Genomic DNA, 12023 nt, shown 5'->3' on the forward strand with positions numbered 1-12023 from the left:
TTGGGGCACATCCCGCGATTTACCTCCCTCACAAAACTTTAGGGACGGGACGGTGGGGGCCTTCAAGGTTGGGATTCAACCTTTTTATTTTTTTTTATTTTTTTTTATAAAATATTTGATTTCCAAATAAAATTCGCCAAAAAATAAAAATTTAAAAACAGCGTCCCGTCAAAAGTGCTTCGACTTGAGGCAATTTACAATCAACTATACTGAATATGACTTTCACTAGGCCTGCATGAGCCGGATACTCCGGCCATGCTTGCCGAACCATGCAATTTTCGTCAATAAAACTACTCATTTTGCAGTTTTTTAACTTCAACATTTTCCAAGTTCGGCAAAGAAATTAATGCAAAACCAATTGTCCATAGTAGGATAATTTAGTCAGTGATTAATTACTTATTTCTTGTAGCCTCCTCTAGACTTGAATGTATTAAATAGGTCAAGTCATTCGCACCGCTAATAAGTCAAGTTGGCTCGTCATAACTCATAACTGAATAAAAAAGCAATTTCAATAAATAAATAAAAAAAAAATTGAATCATGAGCCAACTCGGCTCGTCTTGCAATGAAGCGAGTTCGTGGTACAAATCGAGCCACATTCGATGAAACAAGCCGTCTCAAGCCCAACTCACCTTACAGGTTAACACAAGTAGGCTTGCACAATGGCCGAATTGAGCGATTCAACTAGACTCATTTAACACCCCTACCTAGACTGAAGAAGCTTTTGGAACACAGTTTCAGGCACAGGAGAGAGAGAGAGAGAGAGAGAGAGAGTTATTAGTTTTTCTTAGTTCACCAACTGTACATGGACTGCAGTGACAGGTGGTACTAATTGCTTTTTCTGATTAAATATTCTGTTCTTGATCAACTTCTTCTAATAGTGAAGAATTTTTTATTTATTCAAGTACGGAGATGGAGGAAAAACAGTGGGATTCAGACATGTGGAAGTGGAACATAAGACCAGTACCATAATGCAGATATATAACAAACGGAAATAGACTGGAAATCTAACTAGAATAAATAATGGTTCTAATTATCTGTTAATGAATATAATCTAATTAACAGAACATAATCCCAGAAAATCGAATTACAGTCAATTTGTGAGCAAAATAAACCTGTTTGACCCAACTGCCTAAAAACACCTTTTTTTGCTACTAATTATCAGCATTAGATCCATGAAATAAGCAAAAGAAAAGTAGTTTTTTCTTTACCTCTAAATCAAATTTCTTGTGCCAAAAAATTAAAGTTTAAGCAAAATTCACGAGTTGGCTAATCTCATCTTCACCTTCAACTGGAGCCGGGAGATTGAGATCTATATTCAAAGTTTCACCTATTCTTGAAAATGGTTTAGCAGCAGCAGCAGGAGGAGTATTAATAGAATTCACATTTGCTGAAATTGCTCCTCCACCAGTAAAATGTGATCTCTTGTGCCCACCAAGAGCTTGCCCTGATGAAAAGACTCTGAAACAAATAGGACACTCATGTATCTTCTCCTCCACTTGGATTGAACCGCCATTTTTCCCGGTTTCCACCACCATTCGCGGTGGTGTCTCCGCCGTTATGTTGACTTTAATTTTCTTGTGATTCGCCCTGTGCCCCCCAAGAGCCTGATATGACCTGAATACTTTGTTACACGTTTCACACCTGTATTTTCCTCCAAATTTAGTACTCTTAGCCACCATAACTGCACCAGAATCCTCGGAATACTCATCATCTTCATACTTGTTTCTCTCTCTGTCTTCTTCTTCTTCTTCCTTTTCTTCATTTTGTTCTCTCTGCCAGGTATCTCTAGACAACATTATCAAGCAATAAGCAACATCTTCTTCTGGTGTGTCTGAAATTGAACTCAGAGGTTCATCAGAAAACTCATTACTGGTATTTTCTCCCTTTTCAAACTTGGATTTCATCATCTCAGTTTCTTTTACCGAAATTCTGGTTTTCTTAATCCTTTTACAACGCCTGAAAATTGGGTTCGGGATCGATTCTGTTTCACTCTCTCTGTCTTGAAGCACAACAGAGCTCGACGCACAAAAGAACCTGGGATCTACAAAACGGATACTTTTTTTGGGATTTTCTCTCAACCCATAACATGATACTTCCTTTTCTCCATTTTCTTCTTCTGATGTTGATGAAGATAATTGAAAATCATCAGATGATTGAGAATCCTTTTCATGAGTCTGCACTTTCTTCTGTTTTTTTGCTGCATAAAAGTTCATCATGTGAGATCTCATGTGCCCTCCAAGTGCTTTTCCATTCGCAAAATTTCTGAAGCACAATTTGCACCTGTATTTCTCCATGAAAAAATTTCAAGTTTTCACGCAATCAGTGTGTTTTTCTGTCTAGGAGAAGTATATAGTGTGTGCGGAAACTAAAGGAGTAGGTTAGGTGACAAGCATTCCTTCCTCCACCAAGAGCGAATATATACACAATGAATACACTATGAAATATTGTGTGTATATATAACATCTTTTCAAGAATTCAATAAATTAGATCTGGGATTTTCATATGAGATTATTCTTTATAAAACGGCAAACGTAATTAATAAGATAAAACAACCTAATTAAAGCATAATGCATCAAGAAAATGTAACATGCCAAATTGTCATTAAGGGCCCGTTTGATTGACAATGAATTTTGTGAAAAGCAAATTTTTTGAAAGATGTGTAGTTAAAAAATTATGAAGAAGTTATTGGTCCAAGGGAAAAATTATTTTACCAGACGGATGTTGGTTAGAAATGAGTTTTACTTGGTTGATGTAGATTTAAATTAGATTTTGATAAAAGTTGTTGAAATATGTGATTAAAAAAATTGTGAATTTCATATAATATGTAGTTCAAATTTGTTATTAACTTTGAGTTAAAATTTTAATTTAATTTTATTCAAACCAAACAAGGGGTTAAAAAAATTTCACCACATCTCCACATTCCATATATAGCCATCAACTAATATATTTTTCCTTTGGAAAGTAAAATCATAGTTTTTCTCCAAAGTTTCCAATTTTAAACATTTTTAATTCTTCATTATATTGATTTAGATATGAATTTGTGATAATTAAGATGATATTTTCGATTTTCTTTTATAAGATATAAAATAGTGTTTTCTTTGGTTGTAATTTGTAATTAATTAACAAGATAAATGTACATTAACGAGTTAGACTAGAGGTGATTATAAAAAAGTGAGAAATACAACGTATTTATATTCTTACGTCTTACTCATTCGAACCTACCAAACGTCCTATTTGGGACCTCCCAAATAAACCATCCTACAAAAAATAGTTTTTGGAAAAAAAATAAAGAGGACTTTCTGGTCAGAAGGTGTCTGGAGAATTTTGTAATAGAAGTCATAATAATGAATTAAATGTAATTAAACCTTAATTAAAATTGTGTTTATCACAAAATCAAATTGCAAATCTTCAGATTCTGACACTTTTTGCCGATGGATGTAAAGGGGGAACAATAATTGAGTGTATACAGTTTTGGTATGACCAAAATTCCCTTTTAAATTTAATTAAATATGATTAAATAAATAGATAATTATTTTTCAATTAGCTTACTTGTTTTTTTTCTTTTTAAATAACCGCTTTAATTTTGGATCTTTGATTGAAATGTGTGGAGGCAGAAAGTAACTTCTCCTTCCTTTGAGAATGGAGTTTTGTTGGGAAATAAACGCCGTTTTGTTAGGGCAAATGGTGGACCTAGTCCCCCTTGAAATCATGCATTAATCCATCTTTCCATTGCCTGCCTTAGGAATTTCAACTTTCTAGATCATAAAATGATTAATATTTTCTTTCCGAATTCATTAATATAAATTAAAAAGACTCATTTGCTCATTATATTTTTGAATGAGCAAAATACATAATACTGTAAAAATACGATTAAACATTTGATTTTCATTTTCAAGTACGTTAACAATATTTTTGAACGAAAATCATGGTTAATGATGAGATTTTCATATCAATGAAATGTTAAAAATAAGAATGTGATGAACAAATTTAGGGATATTAGTATGATAACGAATAAAGGTTAATGACATTTAATGTAATTAAAATGTGATGTACTTATAAAAATTTGGTGTGAATATAATTACCCTTAATTTCAAGTTATCGATTTGTATTCCATTGTACTATTCCACCTTATTCTAATTTGAAAAAAACTTTATATGATATTTTATTTTTGAAAAGAAACAAGTTCATAATATTCAAAAACAAATTAAGTCCCGTTTTCAATAAATAACAAATTCAATGAAGAGGACATACTTGTGACCCTATTTAGAAGTGGGACAAAAGAAATGAAAAGAAAAGTCTACAAAAAGTCAATGCAGAAATTCATCTTTTTCTTTGGGTTCATTAATTTTCAATAAAGATATTGGAGCCCCTTTAACTTCCACGGTGGTCTGCACATTAAGTGCTGCTTCTGTAATTTTCCTTGACAAGATACAATTCTTATTTATTATTTGAAGATAAATTTTTTTTTATTCACGTCCCATCAAAATCTCGATAACTTAAATATCACTTGGAAAATAAAATTTTATGATTCCAGTTCGGGTCTGTGTGCTAAATATAATTAAGAAAAATTCTACTTGTACATAATTATTGTATATAATGGTATTCATCATGTGATGTAGCAATCATCCGATTGTTGATATACAAGTGTAAGATTTGAATTGAAGATTAGATCCAATGCCATGTGTAATTATGGACACCATTATGTAGACAATTATGTACATGTAGCAATTCCCTATAATTAATAATCTCGTTGCATAATACACTAGTTTTATTTAAAATTCTTTAAGGTTATTTTTGTATAAGAAATAATTATTTAAAATTATGATGCTTGAAATATCTTTTAGAGTAACAATTTGTAAAACATAGCTACCATCTAGACTATAACGATTTTCAAAAAGTATATGCAGCATCCCTGTTTAATTTCCTTATCAATAGATAATGGTATAATTTTCAAGGTATTCACATTTATCACACATTTGTAGCGTCGACTAAAAATATCTTTATTTAATTTATCGATAAATTAATAAATTATATATTTAATATATTTTTCTCGATTCCAACATTATCTAACACACAAATTTATACACGTGAAATGATTGGCATCAATAGCATCTTCACACATATTGCCCTAAATTCTTGAAAAAGACTATACAATTTGTTAGGTTGCCCACCGAACTTATTTTTAACCGTAGAAAATAGTTAGTTAAAGTTTTTTAACAACGATTTGAAACTCCATTTTATTTTTGTGTCAAGAATATTTATAAGTGGGAGCAAAGAAAGGAAAAGTATAAATTTCCAACAAAGATATTAGAGTCCCTTCTTCCGTAATTTTCTTTGAATAAATACAGTTTTATATAAGGCAGTTTGGTAAATCGAGAGTTAGCCCCGGTTTGATTTAGATAAAATTTAAATTTTTAGTAAATTTTGATAAAAATCAGTTAAATTTGCAATTGAAAAGTTGTGTGATGATATGGATTAATTAGAAGAAGAATCCTAAACCTATAACAAAAGAAAAGGAATAAGAAAGTCGAAAGAAAGCACGCAAAGCTTTTAGCTTAGATGTAAGATTTTCGTTTGTGGTATAATCTGAAAGCGTTTTTTGATTCTGCACAATTTTGCTTGGGCATTGTTAAAATTTTGATGTCAAATTTCATCGTTTAAGAGTCCCTTTTTGCATTTTTCCGTTTTTAGTGAGTTTAAGGTATTTTTATCATTTTAGTACTTTTTCTTTTTAGTTTTAATTGGATTTGTTTTGGCGTTTCCTAGTTTAGTTGGTTATGTTTACGGAATTAAGATTTCATTTGGATTATGACTTGTTTTAAATCTATAAATATGTGTTAAGGCTGTAAAAATAATTCATTCATTTTTTTTTATTAATAATATTTTAGTTTTTCAAGTTGTTTGGTGGATTCTAAATATTTATCACGTTCATTTGAATAAAATACGAGTAAACACTTGTTCGTGTGTTATGAACAATACCCCTTTATTACTGTTCAAGTTTTCGTTCTACGTCATGGGATCCATAAAATATGTGGTTGAAATTAACTCTTGACTTGTAGCTAAATCAGACAAGGGCTTAATTTTATTTATTTATTTTTTAAAATTATTTAGGATATATTTGGACCATTTGGTACTCGCTTCTTCATTTTTCTTCGAGGGTCCCTACTTATTGATGTCGTGTTGGACTTAAAATGGAGGAACACAAAAGGTAAAAATAATTATCGTATTTAAAGGCTAAAATGTTTATTACAGACAGACATACAAGACACACATATATACATTTTTCATATACAACTAAATTTAGATGAAGGTATCATGTTAACATATTGTCATCAAAATTTGAAGTAACTAACAGTCTCTGAGATTTTGTATTTTTTTGTATTTTTTTTTTTTTTCAAAATTTGGAGAAATTAACGTCTCTGACATTTTTTTATTTTTATTTTATAACTTGTTGAAACTCAGTAGTCCCTAACTCCCTACACCTCCCGGCTGAAGGAGAGAGATGATGGCAAAGCTCTAATCTTTTGGTTGAGAAACCTACAAAAAATGGTTGGGGATTCCTACCGCATTTTTATTTTTTTTATAACTCAGATGTCCAAGTTTCCTCATACTATTCCTAAGGAGTGGCGGTCTTTCCCCCTAGTTCGTCACCCAAGTAAATTCGGATGCAGATACAGCTTATACACACTTGGGCCGAATATTCGGGATGCAGTTCTCCTCATTGTAGACCTTCCTTTACGTGAGGATAGGATCCTCGGAGGGGCGACAAAGCGCACCATAACTTTGCCTCCACAGGATAACTGTCTTTCAACATAAATGTTGTCTTCCAACTGTCGCGGGGATTCGAGCCTCTTATACTCCGTGTGGAACCCTCCTGCAAAAATGGTTGGAGATTCCTACCGCATTTGAACTCTATCATGACAGTACAATGAGATGAAGAGCCTGTTTGTCTCTCAAAATGGGTGAAATTATAGATTTTTGAATATATATATATATATATATATATTTATTTATTTATTTATTTATTTTTATTTATTTTTTTGAGAATGTATGGTTAAAATTTAAAGAAATTTTATTGGTTTGTGTGTAAAATGTTTTATTGTATGAATATGTGGTGAAAAATGTTACTGTAGCAAATAATTTAATTTGTTAAAGAATAATAATGGACGAAAATAGATGAATAATCTATATTTATATTTTCACAAGTCTAATGAAGAAGAAGATAGGTTACCTATTTATAGACTTGTTTACATGTCCTTGCGACATCTATCTATGTTATTGTAGCCAAATCGAACTCAATCAGCACAAAGGACACACAATATTGCAGAATTTAAACGCTGAACACATACAAGATTTTTTTATTTTTTTTCACCCAAGGTATGAATGTTCAAGTGCTCTTAATGCTACTCAATCTGTAGAGTATCCAAAGAGGATAAAGCTCAAAATGCACTAGCACCATAAAAATGAACAAGGTTCAACTACAATCGCCTGTTTGGGAGTGGTTTTGAAAATTGATTTTTTGACCGTTAGGATGTGGGGTCCACCTGTGAGAGAAGAAGTCAAATATTACGACTGAAATCGTGAAATAACGGTCAAAAAATCAATTTGTTGGGGTAAAAAATCGCTCCCAAACAAACTGTAAATTTATTGAGAATTCACTACAAAGGTATCAAAACCCACTCAATCTCAACATGAAAAGTCCAACTAATAGAGTTATTATTCATAACTCAAATTCTTAACCGTTTATCACTTCCATTTATAAATAACACTTAGTTTTGTATAAAGAAAAGAAAAAGAAAATGAGTAGAAGAAATCAGGTTGAAGAAAAATTCATAGAACTCTCAAACGGCATGAAGAAGAGTAAACTGATAACAATATAATCCATCTTAAACCAATATGTTGAATCAATCAAAAAGAAGAGAAGAGAAGAAGAAGAATAAAGAGAGAAAATCAAAATCTATTGAACAACGAGAATTAGGGTTTACAATGAAAGTAAATATGATTTTTATACTACTACAAGGAAACCTAAAAATAATAGGAAACTTAAAAAAGGAAATTACATATTATGCTAAAAGAAATAAATATAACATGTTTTCACCCCCCTCCCAGCGCAAACTCACGATGCTAAAGCAAGAAGCAATGAAAGTTTGTCACGCAAGAAGCGAAAACGATGAACCGGATGAGGATTAGTGAAGAAGTCAGCAAGCTGCAATGATGACGAAACAAAAGTTAGGGAAATGGTGTCAGTTTGCAGATGATGACGAACTAGATGTCAATCAATCTCAATATGCTTTGTGCGTTCATGAAACACAGAGTTGTGAGAGATCTGAATAGCACTAGTATTATCACAATACATGGGAGTTAGGGAAGAATGAGAAACACCCATATCTGCAAGTATCCATCGTAACCACACAATCTCAGTGGTGGTGGATGCCATAGCTCAATACTCTGCTTCTGTAGAGGAATGAGAAACAACAGTCAGCTTCTTACTTTTCCACGATATAAAAGAATCACCCAAAAGTACACAAAAACCAGTGGTGGACTTGCAATCAATGGGGTCGTTGGCCCAATTAGCATCAGAGTAGGCACGAAGCATTAAGGATGAGGTCGATGAAAACAAAAGACTCTGAAAACATGTTCTATGAAGATAACGCAAAATACGAACAACTGTTGCCCAATAAACTGTAGTAGGAGCTGAAACAAGTTGACTAACAATGTGAACAGCATAAGCAATATCGGGACGTGTGATGGTAAGATAAACTAGATATCCAACAATAGTGCGATACAAAGTGGGATCAGTCAATGGTACACCGTTAGAGGATGAATGTCGAGCATTGGACTCAAAAGGGGTATCAACAATTTAAGTATCAGTAAGACGAGCACGCTCAATAACATCCATAGTATACTTAGATTGAGAGATAAGATAACCTCTAGGAGAAAAGCAACTTCGATCCCCAAAAAACAAGACAGTGTGCCCAAGTCCTTCATTTCAAAACGACAAGCCAATTCTGATTTCAAACCTGCAATTCCATCAACATCATCACCAGTAATAATCATATCATCAACATCTAGTAATAATAGAATCCGACCAGCTGAAGTGCATCTAAAGAATAAAGTGGAGTCATGATGATTGGATGTAAAACTAAGAGAGCTAAAAACAGTGGAAAATTTCTCAAACCAGGCACGAGGTACTTGTTAAGGCCATAAAGCACCTTCTTGAGTTTGCAAACAAATCTAGGAGAGTGAGAAAGGCCAGGAGGAGGAACCATGTAGACCTCCTCTTGAAGATTTCCATTTAAAAATGTGTTTTTGACGTCCAATTGAGAGACACTCCATTGACGAACAGATGCAACTGCAATAAGTATACGAACAGTGGTCATCTTGACAACAGGAGCAAAAGTCTCCTCATAATCCAAACCACATTGTTAATTAAATCCTTTAGCAACCAATCTAGCCTTGTAGCGTTCAATTGAACCATTAGATTTGGTTTTAATCTTATAAACCCAACGACAACCGATAGCATGTTTACCTGAAGGCAATTCAAACAAGTCCAAGTGTTTGTCTTATGCAGAGCAGAAAGTTCATCAGCTATAGCTTGTTGTGAAAGAGGATCCAAAATAACTTCTTTATAGGAAGATAGTTTAACTAACTTATGAATGGATGTTAGAAAACAACAAAAGGACTCAGAACAACAAGAATAATCAAAATCAGGTAATTGAGTGGACTTACGAATACGTTGAGGATAACGAGGAAGAGATGAAGCAGGAGTTGGATCAACAATCTAGAGTTGGGGAAGTTATAGAAGGGGGAGGGGTAGCATGATCTGAAGCATGTGTACCTGTAGGACATGAAGAATCAATAGTACATGGGGTATGAGAAGGTGAATTGTTTATATCATCAGAGAATGGATCAATATAAATGAGATCAGTTTTAGTCACGTTATGAGTATTATCAGAAATGAAGAAGAATGGAATACACCACATGATGAGAAACATATAATTTATTATTAATGGGATCGAAACAACGATAGCCCTTTTGCCCTTACCCATAACCCAAGAAAACACAAATTGCAGAGCGAGATGTCAACTTATTACGTTCAACTTCAGGATAAAGAACAAAACAAGTACAACCAAAGACTCTCAACGAGGAGTAATCTGGAGGATGCCCATGCAATGTTTCAAAGGGTGATAAATCTGAATTGTGGAAAGATAGAATCTTATTAGTTAAAGAAACAGCAGTAAGAACTGCTTCTCCCCAAAACTCATTGGGAACTTTGGCAGATAAAAAAAGTGAACGAGCAGTTTCCACAATGTGCCTATACTTTCATTCAATAATACCATTTTGTTGTGGGGTATTAGTACAAGAGGTTTGATGAATTGTGTCGTCAAGAGCAATCAATTTAGAGAATTCGGATGAAGTATATACTCCACCAAGTCACATCTAAAGCACTTAATTACAGTTGAATGTTGAGTTTTAATAAGTGTTCTAAATGATAGATAAATAGAAAGAAAGTCAGATCGTCGCTTCATAAGATAAACCCAACAATAATGATTGTAATCATCAATAAAGGACACATAATATCGAGACCCTCCTTTTGTAGCAACAGGAGCAGGTCCCCACACATCAGAGTGAACAAGATCAAATGGTGCAATAGAATGAGAAATACTTCGAGGAAAAGGTAAAGCAGAAAATTTTGCTAATTTGCAACCACTACAAGAAAAAATATCACGAGTTTGTATATTTTTCAATTGACAATTAGAAACTAAAAATTTTAAACGACTAGCAGAAGCATGTCCAAGACGAGAATGCCACAAATAAAAACTAGAAGACGATGAATTCAAAGAAAAAGATAACAAATCAACACCAGAGGCTGCAACGTGTGGTCTTAGATTGTCCAGAACATATAACCCTTCTTGTCTACGGCCTATCCCAATCAGCTTCTGAGATTGAGGATCTTGCACATGACAACCAGTAGAAGAAATCTGAACCAAGTATCCAGAATCACACAATTGACCAATATAGATAAGATTCAAAGTAAGAGCTGGAACACAATAAACATCTGACAGTGACATATTATGTGTATTAGTTGAACTAACACCTACTAAAGCTAATGGTGTACCATAAGCAGTCATAACAGATATAGACGGGTTGGAAAGACGCATGTCATTAAAGAATTTTGAATTAGACGACATATGTTTGTAAGCACTTGAGTCAAAGATCCATAAGGAAGAAATACATGAGTGACTTTGTGATGACAAACCTATATGAGTGGAGGCTGACATAGCATGTGATTTTGTGGCTAAGAATTTCTGAAACTGCTCTGCTAAGTCTATCAACATTGGATTGGATGAAGGTGGTGCTCCAAGTATGGATGAATCATTAGGTGGTATGGTGGCAACTATGTTAGCATTGGGACGATAAGATCGCTGCTGTGATTGAGGTTGCTGCTTCTTCAATAGCTTTGGACATTGAGACTTCCAATGTCCTTTTTGTTTACAAAAGTTACACTCATCAGTAGCAACTCACACATAACCTTTATTCTGGTTCTGTGTAGACAGTCGAGAAGGTACAGCCAACACTGAGGTGCTAGAAGGAGGAAGAGATACTTCTTCCGCAAGAGATTTCAAACGTGTTTCCTCAGCTATAAGTTCACTAACCACCGAATCAATTGAAGGAAGTGGAGTGCGATGCAAAATAAAGCCTCTGAGTCCCTCAAAATCACTGCGAAGTGCTATAAAAAACTAAACTAATCGCTGCTCCTCTCTAGAAGTAATATATCTCTCACATGCTTTCAGTCTTACTAATTCCATAAGAGCCAGCTCATTTCAGATGGAGTTCATAGCAGTGTAGAACTCAAGAATACTCATATCTTTCTGATGTAAAGCCCATGTATCAATTTCCAACTAATACCGTTTTGCAAAGTTAGATTTAGTGTATAACGTTTGAAAATGCTCCCAAACTTCTTTTGCTGTTTTAAACTTCACCGATTGTGTGGATTACACAACGGAGTTGTGAATCCAAG

General features: G+C 33.5%; 1 protein-coding gene across 1 annotated transcript; it reads right to left on the reverse strand.

Moving 5' to 3' along the window:
• Nucleotides 1-1022: 1022 nt before the first annotated feature.
• Nucleotides 1023-2430, reverse strand: LOC111383080 (zinc finger protein ZAT4-like). The gene has a single exon (XM_023007152.1). The coding sequence runs from the start codon at nt 2293-2295 to the stop codon at nt 1246-1248; it is 1050 nt and encodes a 349-aa protein (XP_022862920.1). The 5' UTR covers nt 2296-2430; the 3' UTR covers nt 1023-1245.
• Between the last annotated feature and the right edge of the window lie 9593 nt (nt 2431-12023).

The sequence above is a fragment of the Olea europaea genome, chromosome 3 (genome assembly GCF_002742605.1).
Source record: "Olea europaea var. sylvestris chromosome 3, O_europaea_v1, whole genome shotgun sequence".
In the NCBI taxonomy this organism is placed as follows: domain Eukaryota; kingdom Viridiplantae; phylum Streptophyta; class Magnoliopsida; order Lamiales; family Oleaceae; genus Olea; species Olea europaea.

Bases quoted from the DNA above. Each gene is read 5' to 3' on its own strand.
- LOC111383080 (XM_023007152.1), bottom strand. From the start codon at position 2,295: ATGGAGAAATACAGGTGCAAATTGTGCTTCAGAAATTTTGCGAATGGA.